Raw genomic sequence first — 17,246 nt, 5'->3', positions numbered from 1 at the left:
TAATGAAAATACAGCCTGTCCCAACGAAATAACTAAATGACAACAAGAAATGCACGTGAGAGGGACAGGAAATCAATAGATCCGGCTCTGGCAGGCATTAACCATGTCACGGGGACCAGACGGGAGAGAGAGAAAACGTATTTACCCACCTCTCAGACTCTTGGCGGCCACGGACACGTACTCCTTGAGACCGGTGATCCCAAAGGCGAAGGCTTTGTACACGATGCCGAATTGCCCGGCGCCCAGCTCCTTCTCTATCTTCAGCAAGGAGCGATCAAACTCCTTTCCCTGGAATGCAGGGTCCTTTGGCTGGTACTCTGTTATCCCAATTTTTCATCGCGTGACATGGCATTGGGACGAGAACAAACACTCATTTATGCGGTTGGTTGCTTGGTTGGTTGTAATTAAGTTTGGAGGTCTTAAGCCTATTGTAACTATTACGCTTCGTCATTATTGAAAAGATTTGATCTTGGTGTAATACATTGTATATTTTAACGGGAAAGAGGATCTCCGTCAAAAACTTTAACGTTTCTATGAACACTTTACCTTCTGTATATATCATTGAAATCTTCAATTGTCAATTTCTTTTTTTTTCTCTCATCAGCATCCAAACGTGACACCGCATCTCGATAGTGTAGACAGCATTATGTTATGTTTAAGCAGCAAAGAGTGCCATAAGAATTAAGATGTGCTATTGATTGTGTTATTAGCAACAACGAGTCATAAAACAAGGATAAGCCACAAAAGTCTGAAGTGATATATAATAACATTTCATTTGGCGAACACGTGTCGCTCATTTTGATACAAAAATTGTTTTAAATGCATATTTCACGGAATCTCAGGAACTGTCAGTGTAGGCTGAAATATATCCTTTGCCATCCTTGGTATACAGAAAATCGGTACAGAAATATGTATGATATGAAAAGTTTTGTCGCAAAACGGGTTAAGTACAATTCTTTACGAACATTGAAATCAAGTTCATCATCAGATAGTGTAAAATAAAACCTCTTCATTGATACCTTGCTTGTTGCACAATCGGAATTGTTCTTGATGAAAATTATCCTATATTTTCTTTTCATTTTTTAGCAGTTTTAATCGCATATATCTCAACTTGACGAAAATGGAGTTAAATCTTTTTGCCATTAAGCTTTTTAATATAATTTTCATTTCGTGGTCAGTGGGGACACTCTATATCCCAGAGTGGCAGTATTTTCTACATATTTTCTTCTTTTTTTTTAGCAGTTTTAATCGCATTCATGTCAACTGGACAAAAATGGAGTTAAATCTTTTTGCCATTAAGCTTTTTAATATAATATTCATTTCGTGTTCAGTGGGGACACGCTATAGCCCGGAGTGTCAATATTTTCTGCGTATTTTCTTTCCCTTTTTAGCAGTTTTAATCGCATTCATCTCAACTTGACAAAAATGAAGTTAAATCGTTTTGCCGTTAAGCTTTTCATAATCATATTCATTTCGTGGTCAGTGGGGATACGCTATATCCCGGAGTGGCGGTATTTTCTACTTTCATGTTCTGGGATGGTCTACGACCCCGCACTAGATATTCCGGCAAAGAGCACACCGGAGAACGTATATCCCAGAATAATCCTTAGTTTGATGGATCATCCCATCCCCCACCTACCCCCCCCCCCCCCCACCCCCATCACCGTTCCCACCACACCAAACACTTTTCAACATACAAGCACACAGCTATTATGACAAGTTTAATACTAAGTTGGAGAGCCCCGGATTGTAACATGAGCCCTCTGCGTTGACGGGGATGTTTTCTACGTTCACGTTTGGGAATACTCTACGACCCCGCACTCGATATTTCGCCATAGATCACACCTGAAAACGTATATCCCAGTTTGATGGATCGTCCCATCCCCCCCCCCCCCATCCCTCTTCCCATCACACCACACACTTTTCCACATACACGCACACATTTCATTATTACGAGTTCAATACTGTTGAAGAGCCGGATTGTAACATACGCCATCTACGTTGACGGGAAGTCGCTAATAATGACCTCCCCCACCCTCCTTTTGAAGCATAGCCACTAATCTTTAGCTGCACTAAACACAGGAGTCTTGTAGGTAGTCTGTGGGTAGGCAGCGTGTCACAGATTACTGTGTCAATGTCAGTTATTCCAATCGATAATAAAAACAAGGAAGTTTACCTTGCAAGTATTGGTTTCTGTAGTCAATGCTACCAAAACAGTAGGGAGACCTCTACGAGCACAAGCAAGCTCCAGATATTGTATCTATATATATATATATATATGTATTTAATAACTCATGATTCAGATGATGCGGAGTTGCTTCAGCAATTTAGATGTTTCTCAGCTTGACTGAAACGATTGTTTCAAGAGATTTTTCTTTTATTGCTCTGCATAACAGCTTCCTTAGAAATATCTTAATGCTATTCTTGGAGGCTTGTAAGTGTTCTCCATTTTCTTTTATATAACGTGCTACCAAAGGCACCAAGTTTTGATTACTGCGATACAATTTGGAATATTCAGATAAATCCTAGTGTAATTCGAGTAATTTCTTTTAAGTGGTAGTGGTTTCATTTGCGTTTGCTTCCGATCGAGTCCCTGGGCCCTGTTTCATTCAAATTTTTCAAATTCAAGTTTATTCCGTTTTTCGACAATAAAAAATAACATAACATACATTACTCTTTCTTCAGTGATAAAAATCGTATTAAAAAAACCAAACAAACAAAGTGAGTTTAACAGAGTAAAACAGTACTTGTATACTTGCAGTAAAGATACAATCCAATGCCTGAAGTAAATTGAAATAAAGTGGAATATCAACGTACACAAGGCGAAAAACGGAGGGACCCACTGAAAAGACGAAGCTTGTAGAGTGTGGGCCCCTTGGGAGAGAAAGAATCAGTGAAAATATTGGTAACAATTATCGGCATCAGAACAGCAACGAAAATGTCTGAAGCAACAACAGCGAAAATAGTTGTAACAGCAGAAAAAGAAAAAAAAATAGAGAGAAAAAAATGTTTAAAAACATTGACAGAATAGAAATAGAAATGGAAGCCCATAAAGAGTCAGACAGAAAAGAAAAAACACATAATGACAACATTAACATATAAACGGACATAAAGCGACACTGGGACATCGACGAGGCTATAGTTAAACGCAAAAGACAGGCTACGACAGGAAGCAAGACTAGCACAACGGAGATAATGATACACGAGGGTTGGACGATGGAAAACAAAAACAAGACATAAAGCTGTTTCATAAAGCTGTTCGTGAAGTTACGAACAACTTACGAGAGACTGGTTATCAGTTCTGATGTGCTTATTTACTTATCAGAATTTCCATAACTCAGCACAAGAACTGATCACCAGTCGCTCGTAAGTCGTTCGTAACTTTATGAACAGCTTTATGAAACACCCCCCCCCCCGGATAATATCCTAGCATAAATTATTATATTATTAGCATATCTGAATTGACAGCGTATCCAATATCGATTATGATAAGACAGACCAGGTACAAAGGGACGTAAATCTACACAAATCTGGGGGGAAAAAGGTCAAATTTAGCAGAATTGCAAAATCAAAATTTGGACTTCTAAATGCTGTTGCCAAATTGAGAATCATCTAAAGATTTGAGCAAAATACAAAATAATTCAAATGAGAGTAAAACTTTACTTTAGCTTGTGAAGTACTAAATATGAATAGTAAATAAAAAACAAACAAAACAGAGTTGAGTTGTTTGAGGGGGAAAATGAATACCAGCCTTCAAACGAGATCTTACCGGTGGCTTGATTTGGGCTATTTATTTAATTTCATGTATTTATCTTTTTTAGGGGGTCCTTCATATATAGCTATACAAGATGTTACCACGACTGGATGAAAAAAAAAAACAACAACACAAATAAACATATCAGTGTTGCTAATAACAAAACATTATGACTTGCCTTCAATCGGTCGCTTGACTTTTGGACTCGGGGAGCGATCGGCGCTACCTTCGTCCGGATAGCGGATAAACTGCGTCTTGTCGCTCGCCTCGGCCCGACGACGACGTAGACTAACGACGAGGAAGACGACCAGGCACGCGAGCACGAAAGCGGGAATGCCCGAGTACAGGAGCACTTTCGTCCACTCACTGAGCAGTGATTCTGACACCGGCAGAGGTGTTGTCGCCGAATTCTCACTGAAGGGAGACGATGTCGCGGACGACGGTGTGGTCTGATCATTGGATTCGATGTTCGGCGTGGTAACAGCGGTTGTCGTGGCATTCGTGGTCACCTGCCCATCGTCGATAACGGGAAGTATGCGAGGTCGCCTGGTCCTCACCAACTCGAATCCCGGAGCGAAACCAATTTGAGCTGGAGTGATAAAAAGCAAAATTGTAATAAACGGAGAATAACGGTTTGTCTTTTCCGGACTAATAAATTACACCCGATAAGCCCGATAAGTCACATTCCTAGCTTTATAACATCGTCTTACCAATCCAAAATGTGTGAAAACATCTTCAGTGTTTTCGTTCTTTCACTCTTACAACCACGGACATTAATAGATTTACCGTTTACATTTGTTAAAGCTTTCGTGACCATGAATATTGATATTTGATTGACACTCTTCAACAATAGTTGATCATTATAAGTCTACATAGCAGCCGCCAGCGCCTGCCTAACGTTTCTGCTCGACTGATGATGCAACGCAACAACTAGTTTATTGGTGTAACAGTTAACCCACATTGAATAAGGAAAATCAAGCCCTGAATATAGCATGTCTATAAAAAATATTTGGAGAGTTTTGTTTTTAACTTTTATTATGAGTGATCATTTTTTCTTGTATCATTATGATTAATACTGTCGCATATTTGCTACGATTACTATTGTCATTATTTTTGTCATTTGGATTATCGCCCTTATTATCGATATCAAGTACTTTAGCACTCACGTAAACATCGCGGTGGTTTGACAACAGCGGGGCATATGCCCTACCTAAGAAAAAAAAAGTTCTGGCTAATAAAGGACTGTTGTTGTGAACGTTGACCAAAGACCCAATATTGTGCGGATTCCTCAGTGGCCCGATTCATTCACTGCCCACCTGGGTACTTTGGAAAACTAACAAAGCTCTACATAACTTGTCATTCGGGGATTTTCTAATATATCCCAGCAGGGCCGGCCTTCCCACTCCATGGCTGGCCCACACTGCCAGGTCTTTAGAGCTGCAAAATATAGGAGGGGGGATTTCATGAAGCGTTATTGTCAGATATTTTTCTCTGACAATTGTTATGAGGTACTAAAATCCTTGCGCCCGATTGGTTGGGAGCAAGTTTTGAATATTTTGAATATTTTGAAACGTTTTATGAAATGCCCCCCTGAAGGCATTTTCTCTTTTAAATCCATTCCATACTGAATTCTGAAATCCCCATAGACTTATTACACAAGCCAACAGGTTCCCGTATGGAAAGGGTTAAACGTGTTTTACTACTTACCTTTCGTCGTGGTCGGAGGAGCAGGAGTTGTCACGTGACTAGTCACGATGGCCATGAAAGTTATCATTATTGGAGGACCAGGAATAGAGATGGTTCTCTCTCCTTGTTGTACACATGCCTTGACCTGTGGGTGAAAATATCTCAAAGTTTGACACTTCCCGAAACAAAGACATCAAACATATCAAGAAGACTTTGGTACTGTTCATTTCTTCATTTCTTTGCAAGACCCAACATTTGTCATACGTACTCTAAAAGCTTTAATATAAACACATGTTCAAATATATCATATAATATGAAGTACATATATGCAATTATAAGTGGGTGCACGAAATCATTTGGCAATATCTATTTGTAAATTTAACCCTATTCTGGTGAGCGGTTTTTTTCCCCCTTCCACAGGGTGTTTTATTCATACACATATTCAGAAAGTCACATTTACAAATAATTTTTTTAATACAAAACAGAATAATAATTTGGTTATCGACAAACAGTGGCCTACTGCACTTGTACATATAATAACAAAATTTCTTTAACTTTTTTTACAACATATATCCCTTGTGCAGGCTTATATCTAATAATACAACATGCAATTTTATTTGAACTCCCTCTTCTTTATCAGATTCGTTGTTTATCATATGTATTCCATGTTTGCCTTTTGTTTTTTGTTTTTACTGAGTCATTTATGTCAAGGCTATTCCTGAATTAATGAATCATTATGTATCATGTGCGTTTTTGCGCATTCTTACAGTTACGTAACTGTAACTGTAACTGTAACTGTAACAAAATTTCTTTAACTTTTTTTACAACATATATCCCTTGTGCAGGCTTATATCTAATAATACAACATGCAATTTTATTTGAACTCCCTCTTCTTTATCAGATTCGTTGTTTATCATATGTATTCCATGTTTGCCTTTTGTTTTTGTTTTTTTACTGAGTCATTTATGTCAAGGCTATTCCTGAATTAATGAATCATTATGTATCATGTGCGTTTTTGCGCATTCTTACAGTTACGTAACTTTGTTGCTCGGGTGACAAGGATTCTTGTAAACGCGTTACAGGTGGCTACTTTGTATTTCGCTATGCTTTCGTATATTTTATTCCTTTCTTTTGCTCTTTTTGCTCTCTTTTCTTTTACGTCCATTTCCTTCCTTTCATAGTTTTCGTTTCTAGGTTGTTTAAGAAGACCAACACTTTCATATATACAGGGACCTATACATTACAAGCTTTGATTTTTAGTAGGTCCCCACATTTCATGTTTGTTAAATTGTCTTCTCTTGTATTTTTTGTAATTTACGACGCTATGTTCAATCTTATGTTCAATCGATCGTAACATGTTTGATGTTTTGAAATGTGGAACAATAAAATCAAATCAAATCAAATCAAATCAAAACCTATATCATTCTTTTATTTTATTGGCAGAAATAACCCTGAAAAATCTATGAATATCATGTAATTTTAATATTCAAAAGCACTTAATAAATAAAGCCCATTTTTTCACAAAATTTTTTTCTCTACTATTCATTTGACTTATACATTTTTCCATCTCAAAATAACATTTTATCTCAGATATCATATGTTCAAATGACGGAACGGTTTTTTTTTTAATTTCGCTGAAAAAAATTCTCTTCTTATAACAATCATCATACAGTTTAATGCACTGTTGTTGAGACCATAAAATCCGAATAACTTGTGTTGGTTTGTAAATACAATTTGTGTATCTATCTTCAAAAGTAACCATCGCTCAAACTTATTCCATATATTATTTGAATAAGGACATGAACAGAATATATGCATTATGGTTTCCTCACTGTCATTACAAAACGTACACTTTTTATCTGTTACAAAACCAAATTTTAAAAGAGCGTCTTTCATATATAATATTCTATTGAGAATCTTAAATTGAAACCACCTCATATTAATATCAATAGTTGATTCAAAAGGAATTAAACAGTATAAAGACCATGTTTCATCATCAAGATCCAACATACTACTCCACTTAACAAAACTGTTACAATGTTTTGACGTGTGTCTTAACAACGTTTGATAAATATCAGAACAACCTTTCCTATGTTTCAGTATTACATTTAAACCATGAAGAATAAAAGGGTCTATTTTCGACATTCAGTTTTTTGCAAATGATTAGATAGAATTACACAGTCCACCGTGCTGAAGAAAGTTATTTTGTATACCAAACTTCCTCTGAAATTCAAAATATGAAAGACATTTTCCATCATTATCTAACAAGTCATTTATAAAAACGTACACCTTTTTCACACCAAGACTTCAAATATACAGTGTTATTATTCATTTTAATCAAAGGATTATTCCAAAGAGGCTGGCTTGCCCAATTATCATTTGTATTGATTTGTAGAAATTCTGAAAAAGCCAGAATTACCTCTTTCCAAAAATCATTAGACATTACATTGGCAATTTTTTTGTAGTACAGTGACCCCATAAATAAATGAAACGATACTGGTTTGGGCAAGAAAGAACGGAACATGTGGAACGTGTAATTTTCAGTCTGCGGATCACAAATAAACCTTCTGATCCAGGATATTTTAAGAGATTTTGCATGTATGAAAATATCAATCATTTTAGTATCACCGTGACAATATAGCTGGCACATTTGATTTCTATTTATTTTATCGGGTTTATTTTCCCATATAATTTTTTTTTCTTGTAGGATTGAGTATAATGCACACATAAATAACATACATATTAAATTCAAAGAAAATCACAAGCACAATCATTTATCACGGAGACTTAGAACAACATAAAAAGGAAATTGAAATTTTCATAGCATTCACTAGACTCGAGGTTAGTTAATCCTTTGTTTCAAGTACACATACCCACACGCAATCTGTGCTGGCTTACCGACATGATGTATGTCTCTTCTTCTTCCAGCCCACCTATGTCCCGGATAAACGTGACGTCTCCTCCATCAACATCCGCATCCTTAGATAGAACAGGAGCAAAATATGACATCATCAAATATTACTGTGTTGTACTTCTACGGATATAACACACATGTATGTTCAAATAATAATGAGAGTTTAAACGCAAAACCAGACATATCCATCTATTATCATTCTTGAAAATAAATTTTGAGGAAAAAAAAGAATGTAATAGAACACTAATTTGATAATTTTGGTAATATTTTAATTTTTGATATGTAGCGAGTAAAATTTAATTGAAGAGATTTATGCACATTTCATTTCATTTCATTTATTTCCACTTTCGTAATTGGTTTACAAAATTTGTTTTAAAAAACAAACAAACAAACAAACAAAAATGCATGGTGTCAAATATGATAGTGGCGGAACCATGAGAAGCACAAAGTAGGCTTATTGAAAATTACCCTTAACAAATATCATGATGTAAATATGTGTAATCATTTATAATCATTTGTAATTGGATTGAAACCAACATGAATACAAAATGCGATAAGATTCACAACTTGAAATCAATTTTTTTTTAAAAAGATACGTGTACATGATGAGAGAAAAAAAGTAAAGAAGAAAACTCCACATTTAACTATTCATAACTTAATTGCATCAAAAAGATGTTGTTTATATAATCTTTTAAATTGTCTTACAGTCTTACTGATCCTGAAAACTATATTCAAATTATTTCATAAAAAGTACCTTCATAAAATATTGATGACTGCGTACAAGATGTAAGAAATAACAGGTCTGCACTCTTATTTGGGTGAGCAATTAGACGATAAAAATAATGACCTAAATAACATAAGATAACAGCAAAAAAAAAAGGAATAAAAAACATAATACATATTTTATGACATGTCAATACTGGACAAATTGTCAAACAGTGTGGTGACTCAGTTAAAAAGTAGATATACTTCGCCATGCCTTTGATTCCGACAAGCATGTTTTTATCCCAAAACTAGTGTGGTAAATGCGGTCATTCACTCCTCCGATGCATTTTGATAACATTAATTTTTGACGACACCTTTTCCATAGCTTCGTGTTTTTCTTTTAGGAAAAAAAAACACCCAGATTAACCGTTTACATGGAGTACCATCACGACCATGCCATTCAAATTATTTAAGCTAGGAAAATCGCTCGACAGTATCTCAACAAGCCCACGCCTACAGCAGAGTAGATAACACTCGATCTATTTTGGCCATTATTGAATTGAATCCTCCCCGAGCACTCTCTCTGATGATTTTTTTTTTTTTGGTTGGTTGTTTGTTTGTTTGTTTGGTCGTTCAGTATTTGATTGATTTATCGAATTTAAATCCTCGTCTGTAGAGCTTCGACTCACTTCTGGATCAACGGAGAGAACTTCGGAGAAGGACAGAGATGATGGTGCATCTGACGTGTACAGGGCGATCATGAATATGGAGAGAGTGCCGTTGATCTGGATCGGACGATGCCACGCCACTCGTGCTGTTACGCCCTTCTTGTTCCAAAACTTGGTAACACTCTCCACGCGGAGATCCAGTGAGATACCAATAGTCTGCACGCCTGAAGATGTATATTGAGAAGGCAAATTGCTGCGCTGGTGTTGACTAGAACTTGGACCTCGTTTGGTTTGGATTTTATTATATTACACAGTATTTGGTTTGGTTTGGTTCTTATTTTTCCAGATGTCAGATGAAACCATTAAAAGATCACAGTCGTTAAGGTTTGTGGCCAGATGCAGGTTTTATTAGTCAGTTAATGGGAAAATAGGTCTTTTTACACTGCACTGATTAATTACATGCTCGTATCCATCTCAACCTTTCAGATAGTATCACGAAAAGAATTGATTGGTTCTGCATTCTCATTTGTAGTTGTTCCTCTCTTTGCTTACAATTGTAGTGTACATTCTAAATAATTTCATTTCTTTTTAGACGAAATTATAGTGAGAACATGGATGAAAGAAAAGGATAAATGGCATGAATGGGATGTTCCGTAAGTTCGCATTAGGGACTATGACGTGTAAGCATATGACGTTTAAGCGTCGCTCAAACCTGTTTTCTAGTGTCTTTTTTAATCTATTGACTATGATATCACTGCAGCCTTATCAATGACAAGTCATTGTTACCTTTATTTCTTCTTTGTGGGCGGTTCCTCCCCCCCCCCCCACTTATTATTAACAGGCGTCTTTCCTTAACTAAGGAGAACATAGATTTCAAGAAGACTTCAATAAAGAAAAGAAAACTGCCATTCAGCGCTCGCGTCGTCAACTTTTACACACAAATAATATAGCAGCCCGAAACAGTGGCAAAGTAAAGCCGTCTCCATATCGTCTGGCTGGTGACGAAGGCTCGTTAATGGGTCTGACGACATGGTTTTAATGAGACACCCCCTTTAGACCGAGGAGGTACTAGGCGAGACTCACTTCTCGAGGCGCAGTAGATGCGATCCTGCGTCTCCTCGTAGCAATCTGGCAAGAGTTGAAAACGTGGGAATAATAAGATCGACTTTTAGCTGATGCTTTCATCCTTGAAAGTAGATGAAAGAAGCACTGTAGAAATACGGATAGAAAATACGGCATCTATTTGTAGATTGACATCATAATATTTGTCGTTGTGGATTTTGATAGACGCCACTTATCAAAGCATGAAAATTTGGTAATTCTTTAATAACCTGTCTTCGTTAAACTGTCAGGATTTAGCTGTATTTATATCATTTATTGCGCAATGGCATCAGAGTGTACCATGTCTCAGTGTACCATTTGCAATACAAGAAAATAAGGTTTTACCAGATAACTACATAGGTATGCGTACATACATTCATATATTACTTTATATATATATATATATATATATATATATATATATATATATATATATGGTAGGCCTATATATAAGTAATATATGCTATATGATATATATATATATATATATATGGTAGGCCTATATATAAGTAATATATGCTATATGATATATATATATATATATATATATTACTTATATATTTTTATACATATTTTAGTTAAAAATTGAGAAAAGACTGGTCATTTGACTTCTTTTTTTTTTCACCACTGCTTCAATGACAAATACTGTATAATGCCTTCTTACTCTTTTTATACCACAATATATGCCTGTTATCTTTTACCAGAGGATCACAGTCTAAAATCTCTACTTCATTTGATATTTGGAAAGAATGATGAAAAAAATAAGACAGGAAATCAAGTTCGTTTTCTTTCTCAAAAAATAATCGTCATTCTCTGTGAAGTTTCCATTCTCTTGCTCTTTCAATTCTCAACCACCAACTCTAGAAATCTGCGAGAATATCAGACTGATCATATTCGAACAGAAATAACAACCAGTCAAGAGGTTTGCAGGACGATATTTCAAGCAACGACTGTTTTGCTTTTGACTTACCTGGTGTTGTTGCTCCGATCTCGGCATCTCGAATCGACCCTTTCTTGGAGGTCGAATTGTACGTTGCAACCTGATTTCAAAATCCATAAAACAACAAATTAGCTCGGCCAACACTGCGAAATGCAATATGATATTTGCCCATTTCAGGGTCTGCGGAAAGGGCAGTGGGGGGGGGGGAAGATGGGTAAGATGGATTGCAGCCCCCCCCCCCCCCGCCCGCCACACACACACACACACACACACACACCTACACACATCTTTATAAAGTTTTTTTATGGAATAAGGAAAATGCACGCCGGCTGACTCGTCTCATGAACCTTTGTCCTGCGTTATTTGCTGGGTTTTCCATAGATGTTTCTGCGTCTCTGTGTATGTTCGTGTCTGTCTGTGTGTATGTGTATGTGTGTGTGTGTGTGTCATCTTGTCCAATTGCTTTACTTAGACCACTACCCCTCTCTTCTGACTACTACTACTACCATCTCTTCTGATTCGCAGTGCCCATCCGTTTATTAAGACATTTACGCAAGTAAGCAAATACTTTTTCTTTTCTTTTTAACTTTTTTTAACAGGCATCTTGCTGAATAAACGAGTCCCATTTTTATCTTCCCTCAAGGTCCCTTCATATTCCTTACTATATACCCGGTGCTTTTTAAACTCACAGTGATTTCACGAAGATCAAGACATTTATATGTTATGTGTATCTATGTGCATGTATGTGCAGGTTTGTGTGTTTCTTGCTATTGTGATACAATTATTGTTTGGCTTTGTATATGCCTCATGCCATTTCACCTTCGTGTGTAAATCTTCATTTTTATTTTGCAATGATTTTGTATTATTTGGATATGGAAATAAAAATGAAACAAAATGAAATGAGATGAAATGAAATGGAATGAGATGGAATGAAATGAAATGAAATGAAATGAAATGAAATGAAATGAAATGAAATGAAATGAAATGAACTCAAGAAAACTCAGGACCTTCGACAGTCCAGCCACATGCACAATCCCGACCCCATTTCCCACTCCTGCACACAGAGTTGGAAAACCAACAACAGCCATGATCTCTAAAAGCTTGAAAAAGTAACATGCTGGAATCTGTTCTTTTTGTTTCTCTCAATAAGCATTAATGAAATTCCACTTTGCACTTCATTTGATTGCTTAAGCCGGTGTTTCGTGAGGTTAGAGAACGTCAAATGTCCGTTACTTTCAGTCCCTACGTCAAAGGCTTGTATGTTGCGGTAGATATCGTCAGTCGAGATTTCTTGAGACATTTTTTCTACAAGATCATTATTTTGTTCATGATTACATTGTGTTATAATCTCTGCCGAGATATAAGCTTTTTATTTTTGTTTTACCAGATTTATGTGTATACAACGGAAGAACGTAATTCATAGTAATAATTTAATCCAAACTTGAATTTATTAGTTTTTTTTTTTTTGTAATTTCAAGTCTACTGAAAACAACGCAATTATTTGGTATGCAATTTTCAGCATCTTCTCTATGCCGTGTGCGTATTCTATGAAACATAATTGATTTATATAACATGCGATTCTTTAATAGGCATTGTGTTGAGAATCCATATAAACTTTTACATTGGTATTATTACGAATCCACTATTACCGATGTAAAGTTCGATCAAGGCATCGATACACACGAAGTGGATGTCAACCCTTAAGGAACAAACAAAAAAAAGGACAATCGGAAATAACATATACCAACTGCATTGAAAAATAGTATGGAAGTCCGCATTCTACAGTAATCTTTCAAAATCATAACAAAAGTAAGTATATGATGCAACTAATTTCTATACACTCTTGCAATGTGCAGCTATGGAAGAATGGTAACCATGGTACAAAGAGCTTGTGTTTCCCTCTGTTTTCTATGATCTTACCTGAAATCTGTATTGATATCCATGCAGGAGATTGCGGAACTCTACAGAGGTTTCATCCTGTAGAAAAAAATAAATAAAATCAAGATACAGTCTCTCCGTAAAGTGTACACAGCGTTTTATGCATTTTATCGAAAATCTACAAAGGCCATTTGAAGCTTCTTCAAGGGGTCAAGAAATTTGTGTAAATTTGTATTAAGTATAGATAAGATTTTACGTTGTTTTCCAAAGGTTTATGTTTATATATGTCTTTTTAATATAATGATTATAATATATACCAAATTCGATGACAACTATTTTGAGTTGAAGTGCTAAATATTACATTATGATAAGACAGGATGAACAAGTTTTAGATGCTCTCAGTGAATAACAGGCAAAGGATATCTGTGACCTTTTACTTTCTATGTTTATCTTTGAATCATTGTATCGATGTCATTATACGGTAGGGACTTTAAAATAACCTTATTACATTGAATGTACGTTCGAAGCACTTAATTATGTAACACATTTTGAGAGTATAGGGGGAATAACTATTAACCGTAAACAGTGCTGTATCGGCATAACATAGAAGGAAACTCGAGACTTCTTCATCTTCTCTCACGATTCGAACCCGGAAACCGTCATAATCTACATGAAACAAGAAAAGAAAATCAAAAGACATATTGCGCAAAGTGTACGCTATGATGATATTAGCGCCCATGAGATGGACTTGCTTCAGCTTAAAGGTATAACGTAATAATAATAGTATGTTTGCACGCGTTTATGCTTATTGAGACCTTCGACCAATCGTGCAGAGCCATATACTATTATTCCCTCGTCTTTCATACATCCTCCATTTCCTCATGATCATCAAACTAAAGCGAAACATTGGATATGCTACTCGAAATAATTGTTTGAGAGAGCATTCAACAAAAAAGACAACAAGCCCGCATGTTATCTAGCTCATTATTCATCAAAGGGTAGATTGATCGGTGATTTTTTTTTGCTTGTTTGTTTATTTGTTTGCTTGTTTGTTTATTTGTTTGGTTAAGATAGTTTGAAACAACCTAATGAAAAGTTACAAACTTCATCTGCTTTATTTTTGCATGCTTTTGTTACTATAGATGTAAACATAGATGTAAATATATATCTATATAAAAGACAAGGCCATAAACAAATGATTGTTGTAAAGATTGTTTCACCCCATGGAACAGTAAGGATGACTAAAATCAAAGGACATTTATTATGTACTCCGCTGCTAAGAGCGATAAGAAAGACACAAGGCACATTGAGACAAAGTCCGATATTTAAGACATGAGACTCATAATTGCAAAAATTGAAGGTAAAAAGACCAAGGTTATCCTTATATATACAGGAAACAATTTAAAACAATTAAACTTACCAGTAATTCATACTAAGCCCCAAAAAGATTCTTTTTGAGATAATATTATGAAATGATTTCCGAGGAGGCAGTTTAGAAATGGTAAGAACAGTAGGAATCATTTTTACATCGAAAGGGGGGGGGGATGAAATACTGTGAGAAAAAAAAAGAATGGATTTCATTGTCAGTGATATGTGATAACAAAATATTCTGATTTCTGATATCATCTTCACTATTATGTTTTGCAAATCGGACATAAATAACAGAAATCTTGTGAAATTAGCTCGATAGATATTAGGTGGAAGAGGAAAGCATGAATGCAATCGAAGCAAACTGCCAGATTGCAAAATCTTTTAATGTTTCTTTGAAGGATGACTTTCACTAGAATATTTTTAATTTAGGCAATATCATTCGAGTCCAATTAAATAATTTTCATTTCACACTGTATCAAAAAAAAAAAAATGATGAAAGATTATTTGTCGCTTTCTCCTACCGTTGGATGTTGGTCTCTCCCAAGAAATGTATGCCCGGAGATCGTACATGGTCCGATTTGACACGATGTCCGTAGAATGGACGGTGTTAAATTCAACACTAAGGGAACTTGCGGCGACACGGGCTGTTGATGAAACGATTAAGAATTACTTAAGAACATAGCAGGAACAAAGAAGCAGACTGAAGCCGTTTCAATAATACGCTGGGATGAACAAAAAATGCCTTTTAACACTGTAGTTGATTTTTTTTTTTTTTTGTAGCTTTTGCGTTACGTCATTGCCTCATGACATGCACATTAGCTCTTCATCTTATCCTGAAGAGTAATCTCATCTTATTAAGTTACCGTCATTCAAGGCAAATGGCAACGATATTTTATTTCGCATCACAAAATCCTAGATATGTTACATTAGATGAAGCAAGCGTGATCAAGACAAAATTCCGATCTGAGACACTCACAGAAGAGTATGCCTGAGCATCCTTCGCACCGCGGCAACGATACAACAAACGACAGAACAAAGATTTGGCGCCAACTTAACGTCTGGAGTGCCATCGTCAATTTTCCTCGTCTTACACATGGCGATTCGTGGTTACTCAGACGAGATACCAACCGCATCTGATCGCGATGATTTCTATTCCCGTCAAATGCAAGAGCGAAATGAGCGGTCGATAGGGACGGGCTCTCCGCTGCATCCGACTGCTGCGGATGAGGATGATCTACAAAACGAATTAGAGATGTTTGAAATCAAGTGTGTTTGCGCGGCTGCCTAGGAATTTATTTGGTTATCAGCAATTCTGCAGTATTTTCACCGTCTCTATTTTGGCTCCCAGCATTCTTGCTCAGCTCTCTCAGTCTCTCTCTTCCTCTCTTAATTGCTCTTCTCTCACTCTTTCCTCTCCTCATCTCTCTCTCTCTCTCTCTCTCTCTCTCCACTCTTATACCATTCCTTCTTTCCCTGCCCTGTCACGCAACTTTTCCCTTGCTCTCTATTATTGTCTTCTTGTTATTCAAAATTATAGTAATCACCTGATGTCAGGACATTGGGAAGATGCCGAGAGAAAAATGAAAGAACCTATCTTTAACAAACTCCATCTAACCAGTAAACGAGAGTAGATTTATCATGTTTTCTTTAGTTATTTTCAAAAGAAAAAGAGAACTTTTGGGGTTTTTTACGTGTGTGTGTGTGTGTGTGTGTGCGCGCGCGCGCGCGCATGTGTGTATGTGTGTGTGTATGTTAAGGCTTACAGCCAAGAAACGCCTAGATGTAAGTATATAAGTGCCTTTATTGACGTTAAGATTAAATGTGTGTAGAATTGAGGTTGCAAAATATTATATATACATGTATATAAATTCGTCGGTGAAAAGATGAACCGACGTATCTGAGAAATTTTTTCAATTTTATCGAAAATTAGATTTTTGCCTTATTCCACTGTTCTCACTTGCACCTATCATCGTAGCAAGTTGGGGACTTCAAATTAGAGCCAAAAGCTATGATCTCCGCACACGCCGTACATTATTTTGTCACTGCTGTTGTGGCACTGACTGCATGAAGTGACGCATCCGCATGCGTCTGTTCATGAACTAGCGCGTATTTTGCAAGTGCGTGAATGAACCGACGCATCGCATAGGATCGCACGTTATAACTTCGGGGGAGAAATGCCGGTCCTCTGCTTGTCATCGAATCCTCAGTGAATGGATGAAGTGACGCTCA

General features: G+C 36.4%; 1 protein-coding gene across 1 annotated transcript in view; it reads right to left on the bottom strand.

The window, feature by feature from the left end:
- Positions 1–16,987, bottom strand: part of LOC140230592 (uncharacterized) — a 36,294-nt gene extending 19,307 nt beyond the window's left edge. Inside the window, exons 1-10 of the mRNA XM_072310734.1 lie at positions 16,975–16,987; positions 16,109–16,251; positions 13,689–13,745; positions 11,799–11,868; positions 10,811–10,855; positions 9,749–9,951; positions 8,339–8,419; positions 5,462–5,585; positions 3,933–4,343; positions 150–317 (exon numbers count right to left, since the gene is read on the bottom strand). Of these exons, the coding sequence (XP_072166835.1) occupies positions 150–317; positions 3,933–4,343; positions 5,462–5,585; positions 8,339–8,419; positions 9,749–9,951; positions 10,811–10,855; positions 11,799–11,868; positions 13,689–13,745; positions 16,109–16,251; positions 16,975–16,987 (1,315 nt within the window). The remainder of the gene's footprint in view (positions 1–149; positions 318–3,932; positions 4,344–5,461; positions 5,586–8,338; positions 8,420–9,748; positions 9,952–10,810; positions 10,856–11,798; positions 11,869–13,688; positions 13,746–16,108; positions 16,252–16,974) is intronic.
- Between the last annotated feature and the right edge of the window lie 259 nt (positions 16,988–17,246).

Source organism: Diadema setosum, chromosome 7 (assembly GCF_964275005.1).
Source record: "Diadema setosum chromosome 7, eeDiaSeto1, whole genome shotgun sequence".
Classification (NCBI taxonomy): domain Eukaryota; kingdom Metazoa; phylum Echinodermata; class Echinoidea; order Diadematoida; family Diadematidae; genus Diadema; species Diadema setosum.
The sequence above is the reverse complement of the archived record's forward strand: the minus strand, read 5'-3'. Positions and strand labels throughout refer to the sequence as shown.